This window comes from Ochotona princeps, chromosome 4, assembly GCF_030435755.1.
Source record: "Ochotona princeps isolate mOchPri1 chromosome 4, mOchPri1.hap1, whole genome shotgun sequence".
Classification (NCBI taxonomy): Eukaryota; Metazoa; Chordata; class Mammalia; order Lagomorpha; family Ochotonidae; genus Ochotona; species Ochotona princeps.
This window is the reverse complement of record NC_080835.1, coordinates 3465144-3490475: the sequence shown is the minus strand read 5'-3', so window position 1 is coordinate 3490475 and position 25332 is coordinate 3465144. Positions and strand designations below refer to the sequence as shown.

The 25332-nt window shown below is 65.0% G+C and overlaps 3 protein-coding genes across 8 annotated transcripts; all 3 read left to right on the top strand.

The window, feature by feature from the left end:
* Window positions 1–593: 593 nt before the first annotated feature.
* On the top strand, window positions 594–11519 carry ALDH3B1 (aldehyde dehydrogenase 3 family member B1). Of its 2 annotated transcripts, none has more exons than XM_058662725.1 (10): window positions 594–753; window positions 3994–4156; window positions 6036–6146; window positions 6220–6340; window positions 7112–7197; window positions 7530–7611; window positions 7975–8361; window positions 8567–8733; window positions 10217–10316; window positions 10866–11519. In XM_058662725.1, the coding sequence occupies exons 1-10, from the start codon at window positions 698–700 to the stop codon at window positions 11054–11056; spliced, it is 1464 nt and encodes a 487-aa protein (XP_058518708.1). In that variant the 5' UTR covers window positions 594–697; the 3' UTR covers window positions 11057–11519. The 2 variants fall into 2 exon arrangements, with proteins under 2 accessions (XP_058518708.1, XP_058518709.1); XM_058662726.1 differs by lacking the exon at window positions 594–753 and adding an exon at window positions 1606–1716.
* Window positions 11520–11668: 149 nt separating this feature from the next.
* On the top strand, window positions 11669–15575 carry NDUFS8 (NADH:ubiquinone oxidoreductase core subunit S8). Of its 2 annotated transcripts, none has more exons than XM_004598226.2 (7): window positions 11669–11774; window positions 12595–12652; window positions 12744–12794; window positions 13135–13224; window positions 13313–13485; window positions 15175–15303; window positions 15402–15575. In XM_004598226.2, the coding sequence occupies exons 2-7, from the start codon at window positions 12595–12597 to the stop codon at window positions 15531–15533; spliced, it is 633 nt and encodes a 210-aa protein (XP_004598283.2). In that variant the 5' UTR covers window positions 11669–11774; the 3' UTR covers window positions 15534–15575. The 2 variants fall into 2 exon arrangements, with proteins under 2 accessions (XP_004598283.2, XP_058518713.1); XM_058662730.1 differs by lacking the exon at window positions 11669–11774 and adding an exon at window positions 11895–12261.
* Window positions 15576–17011: 1436 nt separating this feature from the next.
* TCIRG1 (T cell immune regulator 1, ATPase H+ transporting V0 subunit a3) lies at window positions 17012–23930 on the top strand. Of its 4 annotated transcripts, none has more exons than XM_058662724.1 (20): window positions 17012–17136; window positions 18508–18628; window positions 18891–18969; window positions 19209–19432; window positions 19529–19611; window positions 19808–19934; window positions 20015–20097; window positions 20179–20272; window positions 20364–20576; window positions 20786–20930; window positions 21388–21527; window positions 21740–21897; window positions 21986–22076; window positions 22378–22496; window positions 22582–22795; window positions 22902–23027; window positions 23146–23241; window positions 23322–23439; window positions 23522–23699; window positions 23775–23930. In XM_058662724.1, exons 2-20 carry the CDS (start codon window positions 18512–18514, stop codon window positions 23851–23853), a joined length of 2484 nt encoding a protein of 827 aa, XP_058518707.1. In that variant the 5' UTR covers window positions 17012–17136; window positions 18508–18511; the 3' UTR covers window positions 23854–23930. The 4 variants fall into 4 exon arrangements, with proteins under 4 accessions (XP_058518707.1, XP_058518703.1, XP_058518704.1 ...); XM_058662720.1 differs by having other exon boundaries at window positions 19526–19611; XM_058662721.1 differs by lacking the exon at window positions 17012–17136 and adding an exon at window positions 18105–18178 and having other exon boundaries at window positions 19526–19611.
* Window positions 23931–25332: the final 1402 nt, after the last annotated feature.

Below are 25332 nucleotides of genomic sequence, written 5' to 3'. Positions count from 1 at the left end.
AGGATGAGGGTCACACAGACAAGCAGCAGGACCAGGACTGGAACCTGGGCCTGGCAGACATGGCTCCGTGTCAGTCGCCATGTTCCCATCACATAGCAGCGCTTGCAGCCCCCTCACGGGGGTGCTGAGGCCAGTGCCCTGCCTCCCCGCCCCTTGGCTGGCCCTGGCCTGACTTTGGGGTACCCCCACAGAGAGCACCGCCCACCATGCTCCCCACCCTACCCCCCAGCTCCTGTAGCCTTGAGCAGCAGCAAGCAAGAGGAGGGGCCGGTCCTGTGGTCCAAGAGTCCGTGGCCCCTGGACACATGAGAGCCCCTGTCCCTGGAACACAGGTGTACTGGGGCCTCCTGCAGCCCAGCTCTGGGCTTACAAGCTCTACCCTGCATAGGGGAGCCCGAGGCCCCAGGAGTGGGGCCCGATGTACCTTCTACTCACCGATTCCTCTCCAGGCAGATCTGTGATTTTGCTGTGTGGCTTGGGGCCAGCAGCTGCCCCTCTCTGGGTTCTCTTGGAGAGCTACAAGCTCAGCCCTGGCTCCGCCTGTCGCCTGTCACTCGCTCTGCCACGGCTTCTGCCTGGCTCAGCTCCAGCGAGCAGCAGAGCGGGGCTGTCACATGCTGAGCCACGTGATGGGCGGTGGCCAGGGGCTGCATCCCACGCATGCAGGGGGCCTCTGTAGCCCCTCGCCCCTGCCCCGATGGCCACTCCTGCAGGGGCTCGCAGCATGGGTGAGGACCGACAAAGCCCTCCCAGGTAGGCCAGGGAGCCACAGCGGACAGAGACGAGCGCCTCCCAGGTGCCAGGTCGGCTCAGAGGCCCTGAGGCCAGGAGCCCAGGGACACCCAGGGCACAGCATCCAAGAGCGGCACAAAGGGTGCCCCTCCCTCCCCAGCCCATAACCCAATCGCCCGCCTGTCACATCAGCAGGTGCTTGGGGACTCATCTCTATTGTGCTGCCTCTGCCAGGGGTGCCAGGTGATGGGGACGGGGGCAGGTGGTGGATAGGTCCCCAGCCAGCAACCTGAGGCTGCAGCACAGCCAACTGTGCAGGCCACCTTGGAGGCGAAGGCATGAATGCTGTCCTAATGGCTGAAGGGTCAGCCCGACCTCCCCTGCGCTAGGCGAGAAGCCACACACGTGGGTCTGGGTGTGTGTGTGTGTGGAGGGGGTACCTGTCTTGCGTCAGGCTCCAGGGTGACTTGAATCCTGGTGACGCGGCAGTCTGCAGGGCGGCGTGGAGAGACACAGATAAGATATATGGGGTTGGGACTCGGAGCGGGTGGTGCACACAGTCCCGGAGTTGGTGGGAGAAGACGCCGGCCGGCCCAGGGTCTGATCGCTTCAGCGATGGGTGGGGGCAATGGGGGCCCAGAGTGGGGGAGGCCTAAGGGGGAGGGGGCCCAGGCACAAGCAGAGCCCTCCCTGCTGTGGCTCCCCTCAGCCCGTCCCCAGGGCCAGGGGTTCCGAGCTCAGCCCCTGCTGTGCGGCCGACCTCTCTCTGGTCGCTGCTTCTTCCTCTGTGGTCCAGGAGGCTCTGGAGAGAGCTAGTGTCAAAAGCTTCAGGCCATGGGCTTCGTGGGGCCCAGAGCCAAGGCCGGGCAGCAGGCCAACGTGGCCCCGCCCCGGGGCTGGCCGGGACCGGGACATTTCGTATTTCATAACAGCAGAGTAGCTGGGCAGAGCAGGGAACGGCACGGCGGCTTGGCAGGGCCTCAGGTACCGGGTCCCGGGAGGGCTGGGGCCACAGGACAGGGCTGTCAGTGCTGGGGTGCAGCCCAGCAACTCCGGGTGACCTCCATGAGCCCGGCCGCTCAGCGCCACACACAGGCCGCCTTGTCCCAGATGAGCTCAGCCTGCAGCTGACTGGAGGAACAGGAAGGAGGAACAGGAATGAGGGGGCGGGAGGGGGCGACAGCAGCCGGGGGTCCTGCACTGCAGGGACAGCCTCCTGTGGAACCGCCCACTCCCACCCAGCAGCCCCAGGGAAGCCGCAGGTGCACCCTGGGGCACCCCAGACACACTCCTTCGCCGCGGACTTTGTCAAGGTCCCAGGAGGGAGGACCCGGGCGCTTGGGTCTGACTCACAGTCAAGGCAACAGTGCTGTCCCCACCCCTCCACCAGCGTTCCCTGGGAGAAGGGGCCTACCTCCAGCTTTGGGGGACCTGGTGAACCTCCCGAGGAGGAGGCTGGAGGGCTGAGACCCTGGGACAGTGGGGCCTGGGGACTTCAGGTCACCAAGTCCCAGCATGACCTCCGTGCCTCCCTCCCCTGGCACTCACACTGGATCCAGGTCCCCTAAGGTCCCTGCAGCCTCTGTCCCCTGCCCCTCACGCCTCTGGACTGAGCCGGGCGACAGAGCTCCAATGAAGCTTGGTGGGCAAATCCTGCCCATTTCACAGATGGGCAGAGGGAGGCAGAGAGGCCAGGTCTCCCACCCCAGATCTGGTTATTGCATCTGTCATTGGGACTGGAGCCTAGGCCACAGTGCCCCCTCCTACCCAGGGGCCAGCTCTAACCCGCACCCCTGGCACTCCCAGCAAGCACCTGGCAGTGGTCGTTAGAGGAAGTTCCAGGCCAAAGGCAGGCGAGGGTGCTACCGTTCCTGTCCCTCACCTGTGCCTCCCGCCCATGTGGCCAGGCCTAGGCTGTGGTCAGGCCCCGACCAAGAACTTCTCTCCCTGGCTGTCCCGTTCCTGCCCAGGCTGCAGGAAGCCAGGCACCAGAGGCTTCCCAGGGTGGAGCTGGGCAGCCTTGGGTTCCCTCCTCGCCCTCTCTGTGTCTGGAATGGACCCAGGGCATCCCGCTGGGCTGCGGCTGTGAGCAGGCAGGGGGAGATGCCAGTGGTGGGGGTGGTGTGGGTGGTGTGGGTAGGGGCTCGGACCCAGGCCGACTCAGTGCCCGAAACCTGCCCAGGCTGGTCAGCCCCCTTGTGAGGTCACAAGCCACAGGTTCCTCCTAGCCCCCCACAGGGCATGCCTGGGCAGACAGCGGTGCAGGACACAATGTGTCCTGCCTGCCCTCGGGCCTAAGCTGGCCTCTTGGGGTTGCTAGGCACGTGGGCTGGAATGCTCCCTGCAGGCTCCACCCCCACGTGGTGCCCCAGCCCCCATTTAGGGCACGCAGTTTGCATTTTTGTGGGTCCTGAGGAGACTGGGGAAGCTGGCACATTCATCCACAGAAGCTTGAGGGTGAGGGCAGGAAGGCATGTGAGAGTCCCATGCTGTGATCAGCCCCACTTTACAGATGGAAAAACTGAGGCAGAGGCCCTGGAGGCTGTCCGTGCTGTCTGTTGTCCCTCTCTGTGGGCTGCTCTGAGGATGTTGGGGTTCATCCTGTGCCTTGCAGGCCAGGGCAGCAGGTGTGGGCAGGGCGGCTGGGAGTGGCCCCTGCTCCCCCATACCCCTGTCGGCCTGGAGGTCTGGAGGGCAGAAGCGGGCTGGGCCCTCAGTGCTCAGCGTGGCCACTCAGGGGCAGCAGCTCCCAGTAGGGCAGGCTCAGAGTGGACGCAGCCTCAGAGGGCCTTTCCTGCTCTCCTCTCCGGGAAAACGCTGTCCGCGGGGGAAACTGTTGCCACCCCACTGACAGGAGTTTGGGGCAGGCACACTGAGGCCCAAACGGAGCCAGCAGGGAGGTGGCAGGGAGGGGGCAGGGAGGGGGGCGTCAAGCGGAGCTTGTGTTCTGCTGGTGGTGGCTGTGGTGGCAGCAGGTGGTGGTCCACTCAGACCAGGCAGGGTGCAGTGGGCAGGGCCGTGGACTAGTGTGGGCGGGGCGGGACCTGAGTGGGCGGTGAGGGAGGAGCCTGGGGGTGTGGTCTGGGGTCCTTGGGTGTGTTTGGGGGATCGCGGGCAGCCCCCGGCCACTGGGGTCATTCCTATGGATCCTGCACACATGGGGATGCCCTGAGCCATGTGGGTGCTGCAGGCTCCGGGGCGGCCAGCGGTGGCGGGGTGCGAGCAGCCCTGACTGCCCATCCCGTCTCCCCACACCCGCAGGATGGACCCCTTCGAGGACACGCTGCGGCGGCTGCGGGAGGCCTTCGGCGCGGGGCGCACGCGGCCGGCCGAGTTCCGGACTGAGCAGCTGCAGGCCCTGAGCCGCTTCCTGCAGGACAACAGGAAGCTCCTGCAGGACGCGCTGGCCCAGGACCTGCACAAGGTGGGCCCGCGGGGGCGGGGCCGAGCGGAGGGGCGGGGCCGAGAGAAAGGGTGGGGTCAGTCAGAAAGGATGGCCAGGGTCCAGAAGCTGCCCCTTCGCCCCACTCATTCGTTCATCCACCTGCACTGGTTCATCCTGCATTCACTCACATGCGCATTGAGCAGCTATCCATTGAGCACCTGCTGCGTGTGGCTCCTGGGCTGGGCTCTGGGGGTATAACGGAGGACCTAAGGACATGAGAGTGGCCGTAAGTGGCTCAGGGTGGTCCTGGGCGCCACAGAAAGCCTCAGCGTGGACAAGGAGAGGCAGCCAGGCCCAGGGCACTTTTTCAGACTTGGGATGACAGCAAGAGGAGGACAGGATAAGGGCCCCGTGGGCTGAGGGGCCTGGCAGTGGGCACAGCGCCTGCATGAGCCCTGAGGCGGGAGGGGTGACAAGAAGGCCGATGCAGCTTGCGGGCATGGAAGTGAGGCCTGGGCTTCTTGGGCCACACAGGGTCTTGGCGGTAGCTGACTCTGGGTTGGTGGGGGGCAATGTGACCCCTGTCTGAATGTGGGATGGAGCAGTCGGAGCCCCTCAGAGTGCCAGCAGCAGTCCCAGAACCCTCGACCTCAAACCCTTTAGCCACACCCCCAGCCAGGACCACCTGCCTGTCTGGGCAGCTGCGCCAGGAGCCCAGGCTGTTCTGCACACAAGCCCGTCCCCTGGCGTGGCTTCAAAGGCCATGGCGTCCCTTTCCGTCCCCTCCTCTTCCCTGCTGGCTCCCTGGGAACTGCACAGCCCTCCCTGACACCCTTGAGCCTCTGCCAGCCCCTCCATGGGGCCCTGTGCTATCTGGTCCTTTCTCTCCACTCAGATTTCACCTCCGGCCTCCCAGTGCGGATCGGCAGCCCAGAAAAACCACAGCTTCTGTCCACTTAACCCCCAATAGCCCTTCCCTGAGCGGCAGCATTGCACGGGCACCCACAGACACGGCCCCGTATGAGGGGCTGCAGCCTCTGGGCTGGGCATCCCTCCTCTGCTGGCCCGCATGGCACAGGCTGGGATACGGGTGCAGTTCGCAGTGCCAGTAGGCCCTTCCTCTTCCTGCCTAGACTTTGCCTTTTGAGGACCAGAGCCCCCTGCCTGGCCCCTCCCTCCTCTGGCTTCATTCTCCTGCAGACCACCCGGCTCTGGGTGTGTTGAGTTAGCAGAGTTAGCACTGTAATGGCTCATCTTGGACAGACAGGCTGGCCAGGCATCCCTGGCCATGGCCTTGGGCTGCCTGTAGCCTGTGAGCTGGCCTCCAGCAGCCGGGGGCAGGACACACAATGTCCCTGTTGGTCTTTGTCTCCTCCTGCCTCCTGCCCCCAAAACATGCTGACCATGGCCCCTGACTGTGGGCTGTGGGAACACTGCATGGCCAGGCCCTGCCTCCTGCACCCAGTGGGCACGGACAGGCCCGTTGAGTTCTGCTCCTGGCACCGGCCCTGCCAGGCTTAGCCCCATTGCCTCAGCTGCTCTGTTTCTTGCAAAGCAGATGAGTCCCAGCCCATGTCAGCCATGGGGTCCTTGCACCTGCTGGGACCGCTGCCCAGAACAAGCCGCCTCCAGGTATCCATGGACTTCCTCCTTCCTCATCTCATGCTTGACGGTCACCTGGGCTGACCATCTTGCTCACACACACACGCGGCTCCCAGCCCCCTCCCGTTCCCCCTTCACTGGAGCCCCATCCCACCCTGATGAAGCCAGCTGTGCCCCGTGAGCCCCCGTGGTGAGTCCCTCTCTGGGTTTCCTGGCACAGGAAGCAGTGATCATGGGAGGGGGTGAGCAAGAGAGAGCAGGAGCAGGCTCCGCCCGAGCTCCTGGGCACCTGCTGACGCTGCCCTCTGCCCCACAGTCGGCCTTTGAGTCGGAGCTGTCTGAGATTGGCATCAGCCTGAATGAGATCCGCCTGGCCCTCAGCAAGCTGCGGACCTGGATGAAGGACGAGCGGGTGCCCAGGAACCTGGTGAGCCAGCTGGGCGAGCAGGGGCTGGGGCGGCTCAGGGTAGGGGGCTGGGCCTCACCGGACATCCCCACAGGCCACACAGCTGGATTCCGCCTTCATCCGCAAGGAGCCCTACGGCCTGGTGCTCATCGTTGCCCCCTGGAACTACCCCCTGAACCTCACGCTGGTGCCCCTGGTGGGAGCCATCGCGGCAGGTGAGAGCCGGGCTGCCCTGCCAGGCCCAGGGCCACCCACAGAGCCGAGGGGGACCTCGAAGGACTGGTCAGCGTGCTGCTGTCAGGGACATGTCTCTGGGCTGTGTCATGTGGTAAACTTTCTAACCAGATTCTCATCTGGAAACCAGTGAGGCTGGTGCCAACCTACCGACAAGTGTGTACGGCAGGGGTGTAGGGCAGGGGTGTAGGGCAGGGGTGTAGGACAGGCGTGGAGGGCAGGCATGTAGGGCAGGGGTGTAGGGCAGGTGTGCAGGGCAGGCGTGTAGGACAGGCGTGGAGGGCAGGGGTGTAGGGCAGGGGTGTAGGGCAGGGGTGCAGGACAGGGGTGCAGGGCAGGGGTGTAGGGCAGGGGTGTAGGACAGGCATGTAGGGTAGGGGTGTAGGACAGGCATGTAGGGCAGGGGTGTAGGACAGGCGTGCAGGACAGGGGTGTAGGGCAGGGGTGCAGGGCAGGCGAGTAGGGCAGGCGTGTAGGGCAGGGGTGTAGGGCAGGTGTGCAGGGCAGGCGTGTAGGACAGGCGTGGAGGGCAGGGGTGTAGGGCAGGGGTGCAGGGCAGGGGTGTAGGACAGGCGTGGAGGGCAGGGGTGTAGGGCAGGGGTGCAGGGCAGGGGTGTAGGGCAGGGGTGTAGGACAGGCATGTAGGGCAGGGGTGTAGGACAGGCGTGCAGGGCAGGGGTGTAGGGCAGGAGTGTAGGGCAGGCGTGGCCACACTTCTCTGGCTGGCCCCCACCCTGCCTGTGGCTCTGCAGGGAACTGCGTGGTGCTGAAGCCCTCAGAGGTGAGTTCCAGCATTGAGAAGGTCCTGGCTGAGGTGCTGCCGCGCTACCTGGACCAGGTGAGCCTGCTGGGGTCACATGGAGAGGAGACAGGTGGGGTCCTGTGGGCCAGGCAGCCTGGCATGGACAGGTACTGGCTTCTAATACCCTGCTGCCTGGTTCACAGCAGTCTCGGCCGTCTCCCTAATGAGCAGTGAAGCCTCACCTCAGGGTCCTGTCACTGTGTCACTGCCCCTGGACTCCCACACCCTGGGGGGCAACACTCCTCCCCCGCTGTGGCACCCAGCCACTGCTCCCGCTACTCTGGGTCAGCCAGGCAGTGGGGCAGGGGCTCAGGGCACGGGTGGACGGGGCTGGAGCGACCCTCCTGCCTGTTGCGCCCCACCCCCAGAGCTGCTTTGCCGTGGTGCTGGGTGGGCCGGAGGAGACAAGGCGGCTGCTGGAACACAGATTCGACTACATCTTCTTCACGGGTAAGGCCAGAGCCAGGCTGGGGGCCACTGACCCAGGAGGGCAGGGCGTGGACTGGCTACAAGCTTGCCTGGGTGGGCTCCAGGCTGCAGCTCCTGTGGCCAGGCCAGGGCCATGCCCACGGACATGGAGGCCAGCGCAGGACCCCGGGCAATGTGCAGTCCCAGAAAGCTCAAGAGCGGGAGCCAGTATAGCACTGCACTCAACCTGCTGGGCTGGCAAGGGTCAGAGGCAGGCAGCTGAGCGCCTTGGGGCTGGGGCCTTGCTGGAGGTGCTATGTGGTCAGGGGCTGGCTCCAGCCTGTAGGAATCACCCCTACAACCCTTCCAAGCCCGGCCATGGTTTCTTTTCATGGTACATGCCAGGGAACCCCCATGTGGGCAAGATTGTCATGACAGCTGCTGCCAAGCACCTGACCCCCGTCACCCTGGAGTTGGGGGGCAAGAACCCCTGCTACGTGGACGACAACTGTGACCCCCAGACCGTGGCCAACCGTGTGACTTGGTTCCGCTACTTCAACGCTGGCCAGACCTGCGTGGCCCCAGACTACGTCCTGTGCACTCCCGAGACGCGTGAGCGCCTGCTGCCCGCCCTACAGAGCGCCATCACCCGTTTCTATGGTGAAGACCCCCGCAGCTCCCCCGACCTGGGCCGCATCATCAACCAGAAGCACTTCCAGCGGCTCCAGGCCCTGCTGCGCTGTGGCCGCGTGGCCATTGGTGGGCAGAGCGACGAGAGCCAGCGCTACATCGGTGAGTCCCTCGGCCGCAGCTGTGTGTGAGCTGAGCGTGGGTCCCTGCACCTGCTGTCCCCACAGGCTGCGGCCTGACCGCGGGCCGAGCTGTCCTGTGTCCCAGGCGCTCCGCGTGCTGGCCCCTCTGTGCCCCCCACCTTCCCCCACCCCCGCCCCATACCCACAGCACCCCTGCCCCGGGCTGAACCCCTCTGTGCCCGCAGCGCCCACGGTGCTGGTGGACGTGCAGGAGGCGGAGCCGGTGATGCAGGAGGAAATCTTTGGGCCCATCCTGCCCATCCTGACCGTGGGCGGCCTGGACGAGGCCATCGCCTTCATCAACCGCCGCGAGAAGCCGCTGGCCCTGTACGCCTTCTCCAACAACAACCAGGTGGGGCCGGAGTGGGGGAGCTGCAGGTGACAGCAGGTGGTGGAGGGGCCAGGGCAGCCACACCTCCCCTTCCAGTCTCCTCCCCCGACCCGCTGTCTAAGCTTGGTGGCTGCAGTGTCCTCTGGCACTGGCTGCTGGTGGCAGGTCAGGGACAATGACATAACATGCTGGCTGAGCCTGAGGCCACGTCTCTCCGTGGGGCACTTTGGGGGCCCTGAAGTCACAGGGCATGCCCTGCTTGCCCTCCCCCAGCAATGGCTTCTCACGACCTCGGCATGTGGCGTCAGTGCCCAGGCACACAGGGCAGCCCTGCCAGGGGTCTGGCACCTGCTCATGAGCCAGCCAGGTTCCATACACTTCGTTGTTTTGTTGTTTTCAAAGATATATTTATTAGAGAGGCAGAATTACAAAGGAAGAAGAGAGAGAAACCTTTTAATTGCCATTCACTCCTCAAATGGCCACAATGACCAGGACAAAGCCAGGAGCTTCTTCCAGGTCTCACATGGGTGGCAGACATCCAAGTCCTTCAGCCACCCCCAAGTGCATGAGCAGGGAGCTGGGCTGGAAGTGGATCAGCTGGGACTCGAACTGGTGCCCATATGGGATCTGGCGCCACAGGCAGTGGCTTAACATACTCCACCACAGCACCGGCCCCTGTGCATCCATTCTCGTCTTGGGGCTCCAGGGTCCCGGATGGCCGGGCCTGAGCCGGGAATGGGGGCTCAGCCTGCCCGCCTGCTGCTGCCGGCCAAGCTAAGGGCTGCCTGGGGTCCACTTCCGGCCCGGGCTGTGGTGGGTGGGGCCTGTGCTGGGAGGGTCAGGAGGCACCACTCCCTCCTTTTCAGAGGCTCGCCCACTTGCTGAGGGGGATCCTGGGGGGGTTCTTAGAAGGGTTTCCATCTTCAGTTCTTTAGACCTGCAGGGGCATAATGACCTCATTCTATGGGCTCAAATCCAAGACCACACGCCTCAGGCGCTGGGGGCACACTGTCCCTGTCGCGCTCCAGGCTGGTGGGTGGCACAGCCACCCCCTTCCCTCAGACTCTCTAAGAAGCCCTGAGCTCAGCACATACACGCCTGGGGCACGCTCCACCACCTTGACAAAGCTCCCTGTGTCTTGGTCTTGGGCAGTGGGGCGTGGGACCCACGGTGCTAACGTGCCCCCTGCCCCCATGCCAGGAGGCAAGGTCTGAACCCACTGGGGAGGGGTCACACCACCCTCTGTGAGCTGGCTGGTGGCAAATGCCACCACACAGTGCCAAGCCATGGCTGCGTTTGGTCACACCGTCTGTCCGTTCATTCCTCAAAGCAGCCTGTGGGCTGAGGAGGAAGGCCTGCTTAGGGACGCCTGGGTGAGCTGGCGTTTCTGGGCACCCATTTGCCTGAACCTCCACGCCCCCCGCCATGGCTGAGTCCCAGCACCGTCAAGGAGCTCAGCCGGCCACAGGTCACACTGCCCCGACACCACGCTGTTCTCTCCCAGGTGGTCAAGCAGGTGCTGGCGCGGACCAACAGCGGGGGCTTCTGTGGCAACGACGGCTTCATGCACATGACCCTGGGCAGCCTGCCTTTCGGAGGAGTGGGTATGCGTGGCCGCTCACTGGATGGCGTGTCCCCTATGGGGTCTGAGCCCACCCCAGCCTCGAGGGATGGCCCAGCCCCGCATGCTGCCCCCAGATCTGCCTGTGTCCACATAGGCGTGGGTGCCCACTGACTGCAAAGCTACAGTGCCTGGCCTGGCTTTGCAGCCAATTCCACAACCGGGTGCAGCACACGCAAACGCATGTGCACGTGTGCCCTCCCCCGACCAGGCTGGGCCCCCTGCCCCCCAGGGAAATAGGGGAACTGGGCTGGGTCCCCCAGGGTGGGCTCTTTCTGCACCTGCTTCCGCCCCGGTGGAGCGGCGGGGCCGACCTCCCTCGTAGCCTGGCTATGGTGCCCGTTCCTGGGCACCCCAGGCTCTCACCCCGCCTGCTCCACTGGGGGGGACAGTGGGCAGCTCCTGGCCTGGCCCATCTATCCCTTCCCGCCCGCTGCTCCAGCCACACGCCTGCCACCTCTGGCACGGGATGTCCCCAAGCCTGGTAGCGAGCGCCGCCCTGACCACCCGCTCCCCTCCGTGTCCTGCGCAGGGACGAGCGGGATGGGCAGCTACCACGGCAAGTTCTCCTTCGACACCTTCTCCCACCGCCGCGCCTGCCTGCTGCGCAGCTCGGGCCTGGAGAAGCTCAACGAGCTCCGCTACCCGCCGTACTCTGCGCGCCGTCTGCCGCTGCTGCTGATGGCCATGGAGGAGCGCCGCTGCCCCTGCACGCTGCTCTGAGCGCAGGGCGGCCCCGGCCACCGGCCCGCGCCTCTGCCCGCGCCCCCGACTCAGCTCCCCCATGTGTGCCATGGATGCCTTCCGAGCCTGCGATGGCGATTAAAGCAGGGCGCGGAGGCCCCGACTTCTCCCGGCCTGGTGTCCTGCCTGCTCTCCGGCCAGGGCCAGGGAGGGCTGGGCCGTCCTTGAACCGCGCCATTGACGCACGGGTGGACAGGAGGGGCCTGAGGTGCACAGCCCGGGCACACGCCGCTGTGGCCTCAAGGGCAGCGCCCCAAAGGGCGCAGAGTCGCTCGCAGGCGGCGGCTGCCACCGAACTCGCCATCGTTACCGTGTCAGACACAGCCGGCCGCACCGAGCCCGCTCGCCCCAGCTGGCCCGGACAGGCGCGCCGTTGACCTACGGGAGCCACAGCCTCAGCCACGCCCCGGAAATCCCGCCTCCACAGGCCCCGGGGCCCTCAGTAATTGGCCTCTCGAAACCGACATGGCGACACCCCTACATAACTTCAAGCGCCCGCGGGCGCCTCAGCCAATCAGAGCAGAGATCTCTTCAGGACCCCCCCCTTTGAGCAGGCCCGTAGCCAATGAGGCCAGAGCATAGAGCATCGCAGGGGAGAAAGCGAAGCCCGCCATCCTCCTGGCCGAGGCCCAGAGCGTAGGCTCCGCCTCTCGGCTGACCGGCCGGCTCAGCTAGGAAGGAGCGGCGGCGCCTCGAGGTGGGTCCCGGGGCTCAGTTACGAAGGCCGGGCTGGGCCGGCGCGGCGAGGGGGGCGCGTGCGGTGTCGGCCCCGCCCGGCCCGCGCTCGGAGCCCATCCCGGCCGGCTCGGGGCTGCGGCCTCTGTGTCCTTCAGCTGGCAGCACACTGACCGGCAGCCGGCGCCTCCCGGGGCGCATGCGCCGCTCGGAGCCTCCCCGCTCTGCGTCCGCGGGGTCAGAGGGCACGGGGAAGGTCGGGGAAGGGTCCGCGTGGGTGGCCAGGCGGAGTGTCCCCGTCCAGCCCTCGGTGCCCCTGCACGGTCACGCGTGACAAGGCCGAGAGCGGGTGGCGTCCCTAGGCAAGGTCACCGGGCCTTCGTGGCCGGCGGGTGGTGATGGCGATGACTGAGGGCTGCAGGCCTGTCCACTTGGCGTGTGTGGCTATGAGCGCCCCCCCGCAGCCCGGCGTGTCCTTCCCGGTGGATGTTGGGGACAGTCCATAGCTGGTGCGTACCCCGGGTCCACAGGTACACACACCGAGGGGTCCCTGCACCCACATGGGAGACAGAGTTCCACGCCCCCCACAGCCCCCGCTTGCGCCCAGCCACCGTGGGCCTCGCGGCCTGTCAAATCAATAATAAAAAAAGAAAATTATGAAGTTCTTAGGAGGTGAGATGCGTGGAACTTGGAGCCCAGCGGAGCCAGGCGGGGCATGCCTGGGGTCAGAGGCCGTCTTGGCCCTGGCTGGGGCGATGGGGTAGGGTGGGGGTCCTGACTGTTGCTGGAGGAGGGGCAGTTCCCGAGCGCGCCCCAGCCCCCTTCCTCTTCACGCTCCCCAGATGCGCTGCCTGTCGTCTGCCGTGCTGTTGCGGGCCCTGGTCCGGGCCGCCCGCACAGGTAGGACCTGGGGGTGCCCTTCTTGGGGGTGCGGGGAACCCAGGCTGCCAGCCCCTTGCAGGGCCCAGAGCCTTCCTCCTCCTCCTTGTAGGACCTCAGGCGGGCAGGAGCCTCCACGGCAGTGCAGTGGCCGCCACCTACAGTGAGTGTCTGCGTGGGCCCTGGAGGTGGCTGTGGCCTGCTGGGGAGGGCAGAGTTCTGGCACTGGGTCCCCAGGTAGCAGGGCTCCCCTCCCCCAGCCCAGTTCCCAGGTGACCAGGGCATGTGGGCTGCAGGACAGCGCCTCTTGTTGGGGGGCTGGGGGAGGGAGGCTGCAGTCTGGCCCCTTGCCTCCTCCTGAAAGTCGGCCTGGACCTGGAGAGGTGTCGCCCTGCGGGCCCTGCTGTCCCACTTGGGGCGAGCCCCCCCGCCCCATGTTCCCCGCCGGGCTGCCCGGGGAAGGGCTGAGTTGCATGTGCGGCCGGCGCTCCTGCCTCCCGCAGAGTACGTGAACATGCAGGAGCCGGAGATGGACATGAAGTCGGTGACCGACCGGGCAGCACGTACCCTCATGTGGACCGAGCTCATTCGAGGTGCGCCCCACTCGGGCTGTGGGGGTGTGGAGGGTAGGGGGCCGCCCCGCCCCACCCGCTCAGCACCTGCACCCCGTGCCACCTGCAGGGCTTGGCATGACCCTTAGCTACCTGTTCCGTGAGCCTGCCACCATCAATTACCCATTTGAGAAGGGCCCGCTGAGCCCGCGCTTCCGCGGGGAGCACGCCTTACGACGCTACCCATCCGGGGAGGAGCGCTGCATCGCTTGCAAGCTGTGCGAGGCCGTGTGCCCGGCGCAGGTGAGCTGCCCGCCCCGCAGGCGGGAGCCTTGGGCCATGCCTTCAGGCCCCCACTGGCTGCAGGAGGGGTAACCCAGGTCCCCCCACCACATACACACTGCTAGACCCCTGCTGTGGTCTGGGGTGAGGCCAGCTGGCAGACAGGCAGGCAGGGTTCTCTCTGTCCCAGCTCCTGGACAGCTCCTGCCCGTGCCTTGAGACCATGCCCAGGTTTCCCGGCCTGGGCTCTGGATCGGCAGTGGAGCACCCAGGACACGAACCAGTGTCCATAAGGGATGAGAGGACTTTAGCCACTAGGCTACTGCGCTGGGCCCTAAAATTTATTTGAAAGGTAGAGTGTTGTTCTTTTTAAGGTTTATTTATTTTTATGTAAAGTCAGATATACAGAGAGCAGAAGAGACAGAGAGGAAGATCTTCCATCCGATGATTCACTACCCAAGCAGCCACAATGGCCGGAGCTGTGCTGATCTGAAGCCAGGAACCAGGAGCTTCCTCTGGGTCTCCCACATGGATGCAGGGGCCCAAGGCTTTGGGCCGTCTCCAACTGCTTTCCCAGGCCACAAGCAGGGAGCTGGATGGGAAGCAGGGCTGCTGGGATTAGAACCAGCGCCTATACAGGATCCTAGCACATGCAAGGTAAAGACTTTAGCCGCTGAGCTACTGTGCCAGGCCCGAAACGCAGAGTTTTAAAAAGGAGAGCGAGAACTAACTTTCATTTGCTGGTTCATTACTCAAGTGGCTACAGTGGCTGGATCGGAATTGGAGCAGCCAGGACTTGAACCAGCACCCTATGGATTGCTGTGGCGTCACAGACAGAGGAGTTACTGGCTATGCCACAGGGACGTTCATACTCACACTTTAACGGACATAGAAAAGAAGCCAACAGGCCTGGCACAGTGGCCTAGCGGTTAAAGTCCTCGCCTTGAACGCACCGGGATCCTGTATGGGCGCCGGTTCTAATCCCAGTGGCCCTGCTTCCATCTAGCTCCCTGCTTGTGGCCTGGGGAAAGCAGTCGAGGACGGCCCAAAGCCTTGGGACCCTGCACCCGCGTGGGACACCCGGAAGAGCTCCTGGCTCCTGGCTTTGGATCGGTGCAGCTCCAGTCACTTGAGATGTGAATCACTGGACAGAAGATCTTCCTTTCTCTCTTCTCCTCTCTGTATATCTGACTTTGCAATAAAAATAGATCTTAAGAAAAGAAAGGAAGCCAGCAGACAGAGTTCCCCGTGCAGTGGGCCTAGCGTTCCTGGAAGTGGTGCTGTGGGCTCAGGGGTCACTGCTGAGCCCCCGTCTGCCCTGGCCAGTGCCTTGACAGCCCCCAAGGCTGCTCTCTGCTCTCCTGAGACCTTGCTGTGGGGAACGCCTGGCTTCTTGGCCTCAGTTTTCTCATCTGGTAATGGGGTCCTTTAGACTGAAGCCACAGGGTTGTCCAACAAATGGTGGTCGTGGAGTGCTCAGAGCGAGATGAGGCACCTCAGGCTGCAGGTGTGGCGGCACTGGGCGAGGGGGTGTGACCACCCTGGGGTCTGTGACCTCGTCCCCAGTGGGAGGTGGCGGCCATTAGCAAAGCCACAGGCATGTGGGCCGGAGCAGTGGGTCACATGCCGGGAGGATGTGAGGAGAGGGCACGCGGGGGCTGGGCACCTGCCGGGCAGCCTGGCAGTACCAGTGGCCACTCTCCCCCCAAGGCCATCACCATCGAGGCAGAGCCCAGGGCTGATGGCAGCCGTCGGACGACACGCTACGACATCGACATGACCAAGTGCATCTACTGTGGCTTTTGCCAGGAGGCCTGCCCTGTGGACGCCATTGTGGAGGTGAGCAGGGGTGGGGCTGGAGCTTCTGGGGGGGGGCAGGGCCGCTCCCTGGGGGGCTCCTGATGCAGCCCAGCCTGCCTGTGTCCCCGCTCCGGCAGGGCCCCAACTTTGAGTTCTCCACGGAGACGCACGAAGAGCTGCTTTACAACAAGGAGAAGCTGCTCAACAACGGGGACAAGTGGGAGGCAGAGATCGCGGCCAACATCCAGGCCGACTACCTGTACCGGTGACCCCTCCGGCCGCCCTGGCCGCCCAATAAAAGGCTCTGACCCCTCTGGTCTCGTCCACGTCCTGTCTCAGCGAGCACCCCCACCCAGGGCGGGCAGTACCCGAGGGTCTCCCAAGGGCCACCCACGCCGACATACACCAGCCAGGATGGGGTGGAGTGGGGGCTGCCCCGTGGAGGTGTGGCAATTGTAGCAGGTGATGGAAACTGTGAGAACCGAGCCTCCTGGGGGAAGCGGAAGCCATGGCAGGCGGCCAGTCACGAGGCAGTGACAGGGCCAGCTGCTCCTGAGCTGTCCTGGCCGGCCTCACCACATCCCCTTTCCACCCGCCACCCGCACTTCCTGCTCTGCTCTGGACCTGCACAGTAGTGCCACACATGCCAGCCCTGTCACAGAGTCCTGGCTGGAGGCAGCTCCTTGAACTGGGCCTGGGACGTGAGGGTTTCGTGTTCCTCTTAGCCCAGGGAGATCGGCCCAGGGTGCTGAGGCAGCCCACTGGGGGTCCCCACACGATTCCAATGCGAACTCCAAGCCTCCTGCCCGCAGCGTGCCCCAAAACACTCCTGAGGAAACACGTCTCCTGAGGTTGTCCCTTGCAGAGACCATGGGGGGGACCAGCAGGTGTGGCAGTGTTTGCCAGGGGCTGTGCACGCACCCCAGGCAGGCTTCTGTCATCACCTCATGTGGAAGTCGCCCTAGGGTGTGGCAGGGGCTTTGGCAGTGAGGGGAAGTGCTGGCCTGCTGCTGCCCAGGGGCGCCGGCCAGTGGCTCTGTTGGAAGGGGCTCCAGCAACCCTGAGTGCCCTGGAAGGGGCCGTTTCCCAGCCAAGGCCACGGACAGACGGTGGATACCATGCTCATGGTCACTGTGGCCCACTGGCCACTGGGGTCTGCTGGTGAGGCTTGGCTGTGACGCACCCCCACCCTGGGCGTTCAGTCTCAGCCCGGATCCTCACTTCTGCTGGGTTTGGTCGTGTTCCGGGCTCCCAGGCGCCCTGGCCGCGACTCAGTTTGCAGGGCTGGCTCTGGAGCCCTCCGCCAGGCAGGGGGCCCTGCCTCCCCATGTGGGGTTCAGGGATCACGGGGTGGGGGAGGGGGCACAGCGGCTAGACGGCTGTGAGGCCCTTTCTGGCCTTAAGACTGTGAGTCACCGCAGCAGCGGGGTCAGGGCCAGCCCCCGCTGCAGGTGGGGCCCCTGCGAACCCGCTTCACTCCCAGGAGAATCCCTAGCCTGCTGGGGGCGGGCCCTTCAGCGTCCCGGCCCAGAGGGGCCAGGCAGGTCGTTAAGGACATGGAGCACCGGGCCGGTGCAGCGAGGGGCTCTAGGGAAGGACGTTCCTGAGATGGGGTTCCTGCCGGGCCGGTGCCCGGCCCTGGGCCGCGCAGGCACTGGGGGCCGCTGGCCAGGGAGGCATCTCCAGGCCTCGCCCACGGCCCCAAACGGCCTCTACCGAGCTGGCAGGATTCCGGGGGTGGCGCCCAAGGCGGGGCCTGAGCTGTGCGTCCCCGCCCACGGAAAGGCGCAAGTTGCGTGGGCCGAGACGGCGGGAGCGCAGCGCGGTGCCAGCCGGAGGCAAGGAGTGGAGCCTCAACGCACTGCCCAGCGGGTGAGTGCCGGACAGCGCGCCCGTGGAGCCCCGGTCCGGGAAGCTAGCGGTACCAGGGAACACGAGGCGCAGAGCGGGAAGGCATGGGGACTGCCGCCGCCAATGAGTCCAGCTCCCACCGGCCTGGGGCTCAGACTGTTTCCAGCTGCAGTTTCCTGAAGGGAGGGGCCCATTCCACAGACTGGAAGACTGAGGCAGGGGCCAAGCCAGAGGGAAGGTGGCAGACCCCCCAGGGGTTCAGCCTCAGGAAGGGGTGCAAGCAGGCAGCCCTGCACACCCACAGGAGGGGTGAACCAGAGGCAAGGGTCCCAGGGACCAGCAGGAGGGGGAAGTTTGTGGAGTGCCCATTTCCTTCTGCAATCAGGGGAGACATTTGGGCAGGCCTTGGCATGTACCCACACCGCAGGTTGTTCCATCCTGGAAGGTGCCATTGGGCAGAAGGTCCCTGGTGGGGGCCCTGCCTCGTCGGGAGACCCCTGCCCTGCCTCCCTTCCGCCTGCCCAGCAGTGCCCAGCAGTCCTGGCTCAGTGCCCAGTGTGTAGGGGGACACTGGCCCTGGCTCCCCGTGAAGGTCTGCTACCCGCTTCCCTGCTGTTGCAGCTGGCGGGTGGTAGGAGGTGGGGAGATCCTATCACCCCCACTTCACCCCGGTTGCCCCATTGCAGAGAGGAAGTGGGGGCCCAGAGACGGCAGGGCACTTGGCCAATTGCAGCCCGGTAGGGCCCCTGCCCTTCTGCTGCCTGGGCCAGGCTGCCCTGCCTGGCCTGGGCCCACCCTCACTAGGCTAGGGACCAGGTCCCTCCGAGGGGTCCTAGGCCCTGGCAGGGCATCCGCTGGGTCCCCGGAGCCTGCCCAGCTGCCACCCTCCCCTTGTGGGGCTGGAGCAAGGCCCAGCCAACCCTCGGCTTCCAGTTTCGCTTTCACTGCTTTCCAACCAGGAAGGCCCCTCCCGTCCAGGCCCACATGCAGCAGCTGAGGAGTGTGGGGGAATAGACTGCTCTCCAGTGGCCCCCATCTGCTCAGTCGCCTGCGGGGAGGCAGGGTGTGTGTGTATGGGGGGGGTACTCCAGCAGCCCCTCCCCCGCCTTGGGGGAGGGAAGGGGAAAGGCAGCCGGGGCTGCCCCAGGAGTGAGTGTCAGCCAGGGAGGAGGCACTGGCATGAGCTGGCACCGTGAGCCGGGCTGGGGGTTCAGCAGGGTCCAGCTCCACTCCAGGTCACACCTGCCACTTGGGTGTGCTCCCAGCACCCTGACTCGCCTTCCTGAGTCCCAGGGTGTGGTAGGGGTAGGACTGTGCACGGGTCTGTGTGATTGCATGTGTGTACGTACGTAGGGACCTGCCTGCAGCTGTCCCCTCTCTGCCCCTCCCCAGGACCATGGGCTCCCTGTTCCGGAGCGAGGAGGTTGTGCTGGTCCAGCTCTTCCTGCCCACGGCGGCCGCCTACACTTGCGTGAGCCAGCTGGGTGAGCTGGGCCTCGTGGAATTCCGAGATGTGAGTGGGGCCTGGGACAGGAGGGAAAGGGCTGCTGGGGGGCAACGGGGTCCAAGTGTGGGTCCCAGCCCCAAGGGGCACCGTGGAGCCCCCACAGCAGGGCCACGGCCAGCCAAAGCCCTGCATGACTACCCTTGGGGTCCGGTGTTTCCTGGTGGTGGGGAGGGGTGGTAGGGGCTGGAGCCCCAGTGTCCTGGGCCCAGGGCAGGGACATCCATGACCGCTGCCTGGGACACTGAGTCCCCCTGTGCTCTGATCCCAGCTCAACGCCTCTGTGAGCGCCTTCCAGAGACGCTTCGTGGTGGATGTGCGGCGCTGTGAGGAGCTGGAAAAGACCTTCAGTGAGTTGGGCCTTGGGCTACTTCCCAGGCAGGCTTCCTGGAGGAAGTACTGGGAAAGGAAGGCCCCTTACCCAGGACCCATTGGAGCTGAGAGGGCCAGGACAGTCAAGGTCACAGCATGTCAGCTGTGGAGGCCCAGCCCTGGGCTGGGGGAGAGCCACTGGGGCTGGATCCCCCTGGGGTCCACGGAGTGGAGGCAGCACCCTGGGCTGACACCCCCCCCATCCCTGTGCACCCAGCCTTCTTGCAGGAGGAGGTGCGCCGGGCTGGCCTGGCATTGCCCCCACCCGAGGGGCGTCTGCCCGCGCCCCCACCCCCGGACCTGCTGCGCATCCAAGAGGAGACTGAGCGCCTGGCCCAGGAGCTGCGGGATGTGCGGGGCAACCAGCAGGCGCTGCGGGCCCAGCTGCACCAGCTGCAGCTGCATGCGGCTGTGCTGGGCCAGGGCTACGGTGCTGCCCCGGTCAGCTGCAGCCCTAGGGTGGGGACAAGTATCTGGGAGCTGGTGTGCCCCCAGCTTCAGCCTGGGCTGGGCTCACAGTCTCCTGGCTTGCAGCAGGTGGATGCCCGAGCGGATAGCACCTGTGAGAGGATGCCCCTGCTACAGGCCCCCGGGGGGCCACACCAGGACCTGCGAGTCAAGTGAGTGACCCTTCTGCCCCCATACCCTGTCTGGGCATGTGCTGCCCCAGGAGCCCTTTTCTGTCCCCCCTCAACCCCTGGAGTTTCCCTTGGTCCCACCTGGGTAGAGGAGCAGGAGGGTAGGGAGGAGGACCATAGAGGGGAGGAGGGAGAGCAGACCCCTCTCCCACCCCACCTAGCCCTGTGGCCGCTGCAGCTTCGTGGCAGGTGCCGTGGAGCCCCACAGGGCTGCAGCCCTGGAGCGTCTCCTCTGGAGAGCTTGCCGTGGCTTCCTCATTGCCAGCTTCCGTGAGACGGAGCAGCGGCTGGAGGACCCTGTGACGGTGAGCAGGGCCCAGCGGGGCCAGGGGTGGCGGCGGCATGGGGCACCAGGGTAAATGGATGTTGTATGTGGCTCTCATAGGGTGAACCCACAGCCTGGGTGACCTTCGTCATCTCCTACTGGGGTGAGCAGATCGGACAGAAAATTCGCAAGATCACGGACTGGTGAGCCACCTGCCTCCCCGTGCACTTGCCTGGGGCACCTGCTGGCTCTGAGTAACCCTAGCCTCCCCTTATATCTGCCAGCTTCCACTGCCACGTCTTCCCCTTCCTGGAGCAGGAGGCAGCGCGCAGCGGGGCCCTGCAGCGGCTACAGCAGCAGAGCCAGGAGCTGCAGGAGGTGGATGCCACTCCAGGCCTGGGGCTCCCCTGCTGCCCGACCCCTCGTCTTGCCAGTCCCCCTGATCCACTCTCCCCACTGCGGCCCTCAGGTGCTGGGAGAGTCTGAGCGGTTCCTGAGCCAGGTGCTGGGCCGGGTGCAGCGGCTGCTGCCGCCTGCGCAGGTGCAGGTGCGCAAGATGAAGGCCGTATACCTGGCACTGAACCAGTGCAGCGTGAGCACCACACACAAGTGCCTCATTGCTGAGGCCTGGTGTGCCTTGCGGGACCTGCCGGCCCTGCAGCAGGCGCTCCAGCTGGGCTCGGTGAGCGCTTGCGGCCTGCCCTTCCCTCCCCACCCCTTGGTGCTCAGGGGGCACGGTGCCCAGCAGGTGGTGTTCCCTGTGCCCACCAGGGTGGAAAGCCTTTCTCCTCCCCACATTCCCTTCAAAGTCTCCCTTGCTTGAGTGGGGAGGGGGCTGCCCTGGACCCCCCACTCCCATGCCCCACTGAGCTCGTGTCTCCCATGCTGCAGAGTGAGGCAGGAGTGAGCGCCGTGGCACACCGCATCCCCTGCCAGGACATGCCCCCCACGCTCATCCGCACCAACCGTTTCACCGCCAGCTTCCAGGGCATTGTAGATGCCTATGGCGTGGGGCGCTACCAGGAGGTGAACCCCGGTGAGAGCCATGGTGCCCGGATCTGGGCAGGGCCAGCCGTCCAGACTGGGGAGGGTGGTCCCCCATGCATCCCTGTGTGTTTCCACACCAGCCTACTCCCTGCAGTGACATCCCTCAGGGATGCTCGTACCCTTATTCCACTCTGCTGAGGGTCAGGAGCTAGGGACCTGGGCCAGCTTGGCGTCTGTCCTGTGGTTCCATGGCTGATGCTGTGGTTGCCAGCGCTACCCACTGATACTCATGACACATTTATTGTGTGGCTTAGAGAGGTGAAGTAGCTGGCCCGGGTCATACCACTCACCTGTAGCTCGCTGGGGCCCACAGGCCAGTCCTGCATCCACCCGCTTGCTGGTGAGGGCTGTGTGGGGTCCAGTGTGGCATCCTGGGCTGCTGGGAGCAGATGCTCCGGTATCTCCCGACTGGTCCCAGCACAGCAATGTGCCCTGTACCCCCGCAGCACCCTACACCATCATCACCTTCCCTTTCCTCTTTGCTGTGATGTTCGGTGATGTGGGTCATGGGCTGCTCATGTTCCTCTTCGCTCTGGCCATGGTGCTGGTGGAGAACCGGCCGGCGGTGAAGGCTGTGCAGAATGAGGTGTGTGGGGGTGTGGCCAGGGCCGGCAGCGCCTTGGCCTGGCTCAGCATCAGTGTGGCTGGGGCTGGTGGGGCGTGGCCTGCCCCAGGGTAGGGCATGGCTGGGCTGGTATGGGTGTGGCCAGGGCCAGCAGGGGTGTGGCCTAGCCCAGGGTGGTTGTGACTGGTCCCCGCCCGCCCCCCCACCCCCATCATGGTGCCCGTTCTGCCAAGATCTGGCAGACCTTCTTCGGAGGCCGCTACCTGCTGCTGCTCATGGGCCTGTTCTCTGTCTACACGGGCTTCATCTACAATGAGTGCTTCAGCCGTGCCGCCACCATCTTCCCCTCTGGCTGGAGCGTGGCAGCCATGGCCAATCAGTCTGGCTGGAGGTGAGGCCTGCGGCTCCCCACTTGGCCTGCCCCAAGGACCTCACTGCCCCACATGGGGCCCCTCACTGCTTGCACACTCTCGCCACAGTGACGCCTTCCTAGCCCAGCATCCCTTGCTCACGCTGGACCCTAACGTCACTGGTGTCTTCCTGGGACCTTATCCCTTTGGCATTGACCCTGTGAGTGGTGGGCACTGGGTGGAGGAGATGGTGGTGAGGGACCGGGTAGGGGGTTCCAGGCCCACCCCTGTCATGCCTCTGTATGCCAGCCTGTGCTTGGGGACAGGCGAGGTGCCTACATTACTGTCACCTGCAGGGGCATCTTGTGATATGTGACAGCCCATGGGGCAGCCAACACTGTCATGGCCACACATAGATGAAAAAACTGAGGCACCTGACCCTGTGTCAACCACTCCCAAGAGGGCCGGCAGGGCGATTTGTGGGGGGACCCCTGAGTCCCGCCTGTCCTTCCTCTGCCCAGATCTGGAGCTTAGCTGCCAACCACCTGAGTTTCCTCAACTCCTTCAAAATGAAAATGTCCATCGTGCTGGGGGTCACACACATGGCCTTTGGGGTGCTGCTGGGAATCTTCAACCACATGTGAGGGCCAGGGCTACCTGGGGGAGGGATGGGCCGGGAGTGTAGGAGGGGTACCCCTGACCCAAGCTTGTCCACACCTGCCCAGGCACTTTCGACAGGGGCACCGGCTGCTGCTGGAGACGCTGCCCGAGCTGGTCTTCCTGCTGGGGCTGTTCGGCTACCTCGTCTTCCTGGTGCTCTACAAGTGGCTGCGCTTCTCGGCCGACAGAGCGGCTACGGCACCCAGCATCCTCATTCACTTCATCAACATGTTCCTGTTCGCTCACAGCTCCACCAACCAGCCGCTCTTCCAGGGGCAGGTGGGCTCCCCAGGGTCAGGCCTGAGGCCGTGCACGCAGAGCGAGGGACTCGGGAGGTAGCGGTGTCCTCGGTCTGAAATGACCCTCCTCGTCCCCTTGGCTGCAGGAAGTGGTCCAGTCCATACTGGTGGTCTTGGCCTTGGCCATGGTGCCAGTCCTGCTGCTGGGCACGCCCTTGTACCTGCTGCGCCAGCACCGCCAGCGCTCCAAGAAGCAACTTGTGGGCCACCAGGTGGGGGCTGGGCTGGTAGCAGTGTGGGCACTGACAGGAGTGGGCAGTGAGGGAGGCCTGGGTCCGCCCTGGGGCTGAGGGGCTGTGGACGCTGCATCCTCCCCGCACCCCCAAGCAGGACAAGGACGGGCTTCTGGATTCACACGACACATCAGTGAATGGCTGGGGCTCTGAGGAGGCGGCTGGGTGCCCGAGGGAAGAGGAGGAGGCCGAGGTGGGTGTCGCGTCTGCTTGGACAGGGTGTGGCAGGATGACTGTGGCCTGGCCGGCCACTCACTGTCCCTGTCTCCACAGTTTGAGGCCTCGGAGGTCTTCATGCACCAGGCCATCCACACCATCGAGTTCTGCCTTGGCTGCATCTCCAACACAGCCTCGTACCTGCGCCTCTGGGCCCTCAGCCTGGCCCACGCCCGTGAGTGCCCTGCTGGAAGCAGGGTGGGGGCGGATGGGAGCAGGTGCCCTGTGTGCCCACCCCCTCCTCCATCCCCCTGCAGAGCTGTCGGAGGTGCTGTGGGCCATGGTGATGCGCCTGGGCCTGAGCATGAGCCGGGAGGTGGGCTGGGCTGCCGTGGTGCTGGTGCCCATCTTCGCTGCCTTCGCCGTCCTGACCGTGGCCATCCTGCTTGTGATGGAGGGGCTCTCAGCCTTCCTGCACGCCCTCCGGCTGCACTGGTGAGTGCCCACCCCCTGCCTGCCCACCAGGCCGGGGTGGGAACTCCCTTGCTAGCCTCTGCCTTCTATTCCCAGGGTGGAGTTCCAGAACAAGTTCTACGTGGGCACTGGCTACAAGCTGAGCCCCTTCACCTTCACCGTGGAGGACGACTAGTGCCCACCAGGGCACATCCCCTTGGCTGCAGCCTTTCCCCTGAGACGAGAGCAATAAAGGAGGTGGTGGCCCAGGCAGAGGCTTTTCTGGTTCTGTCTGGAGTGGAAGGGTGTTGTGCCTACCTTCAGTTCTCACGGGGGCAGTGTAGACACTGGGTAGGACCTGGGCCCCCGAGGATACTTGGCAGTGTGTATGAGTACTCATTAAGGGGGCAGAACTAGGGCCCAGGGTAAGTTTCCAGCTCGGAGGGAGGGTGTGCAGGCTTGCTGGGGGTGGTGTTGTCATGAACCCAGTCCCCACTGCACACACTGCTGTGGGCTGGCAGAGAAGGCCCCACTGTGTAGCCATGCTGCCCAGGTGAGACAGGGCAGGACAGGACCATCCTGAGGCCGGAGCTCACTGACCCCCCTCCCAGATGCTCGACCTGTTTCCAGAAGTGACCAGTGGGGTGGGCATGGCCTCCTGGGGTTGCCTGCGCTATGGGTTTGGCCACTGGCTGGGAGGCAGAGCCAGCACTCCCACGGGCTTTGACTTTTCCAGCTGGTGATTTGGAGGCCAGGGCCTCCGTGAGGGCCCAGGCAGCTGCAGGAGGGGCCTACCTGTCTCAGGAGGCATGGCTGTGGGATGGCAGCACACCTGGCAGACTTGGCTCACAGGAACCTTGGTTTGGAATGGGACCGTGGGTCACCTGACGCAGTCTTACCCCTTCCCGGCCAGGGGACAGGGAGGGAGAAGGGTGTATGTGTGCAGAGTATGGGAGCCCAGGTGGTTCTGCCCCAAGGTTGGGTTGCCATGGGAACCGCATACCTAAAGGCACAGAAGGGCACCCTTGGGGTTTGGGTGGGATTGCTCAGGCAGGTAGCCCAGTGGGCATCTGGCCAGGGGAGGGACATGTATGGCGAGCATGCCTCAGCAGGCCTCGAGTCCCAGCGTCTCCACTTCTCATGCACCTTACATTGCTGGAGCCCTGCCGCCCAAGCCGCAGACCTGGACACTTCCTGGCTCCAGCTCAGGCTGAGGGAATGGCTGAGGAACCAACTGGTGGATGGGGGTGTTTCCTTTCAAATAAATGAAAATAAAGAAACTACACAGGGGACCACTGATCCTTGAGAATCCCAAGATAAGATTAAGCAGCAAAGGGCTTATGTAACAACAGTCCCACCCCGAGGCCTATGGCAGCTCAGGGCTGGCACTGGGACCACAATATGGACATCTGAGCCAAAGCCCTGCCTAGGGCCAGGACCCAGGGAGCACGGGAAGCCCCCAGGGCTCTTGCGCAGGCCTGTGAGGTCACTTCCTGCTAGGATGTGAACATGCATTCACTGGCTGAAGTCTCCCACATGCAGGGTAGACATGAGAGGCTGCCCCCCCCACCCCTGTTCTGTGGGCCAAGGGTCTGAACAGTCTGGAAGGTGAGACCCCCTGGGGTACCCCAGGAAAAGCAGTAATAAAGGGGCCTCTGGGAAAACCTGTGTGGTG

Excerpts from the sequence above, each read along its gene's own strand:
- ALDH3B1 (XM_058662725.1), top strand. The coding sequence starts at position 698 with ATGGCCACTCCTGCAGGGGCTCGCAGCATGGGTGAGGACCGACAAAGC. Across the intron at positions 6,147-6,219 it reads AGCGGGTGCCCAGGAACCTG|GCCACACAGCTGGATTCCGC; the intron begins GTGAGCCAGCTG and ends ACATCCCCACAG. Across the intron at positions 6,341-7,111 it reads GGTGGGAGCCATCGCGGCAG|GGAACTGCGTGGTGCTGAAG; the intron begins GTGAGAGCCGGG and ends GTGGCTCTGCAG.
- TCIRG1 (XM_058662720.1), top strand. The coding sequence starts at position 18,512 with ATGGGCTCCCTGTTCCGGAGCGAGGAGGTTGTGCTGGTCCAGCTCTTC. Across the intron at positions 19,433-19,525 it reads AGGGCTACGGTGCTGCCCCG|CAGGTGGATGCCCGAGCGGA; the intron begins GTCAGCTGCAGC and ends CCTGGCTTGCAG. Across the intron at positions 22,077-22,377 it reads ATCCCTTTGGCATTGACCCT|ATCTGGAGCTTAGCTGCCAA; the intron begins GTGAGTGGTGGG and ends TCCTCTGCCCAG.
- NDUFS8 (XM_004598226.2), top strand. The coding sequence starts at position 12,595 with ATGCGCTGCCTGTCGTCTGCCGTGCTGTTGCGGGCCCTGGTCCGGGCC. Across the intron at positions 13,225-13,312 it reads GTGGACCGAGCTCATTCGAG|GGCTTGGCATGACCCTTAGC; the intron begins GTGCGCCCCACT and ends TGCCACCTGCAG. Across the intron at positions 13,486-15,174 it reads AGGCCGTGTGCCCGGCGCAG|GCCATCACCATCGAGGCAGA; the intron begins GTGAGCTGCCCG and ends TCTCCCCCCAAG.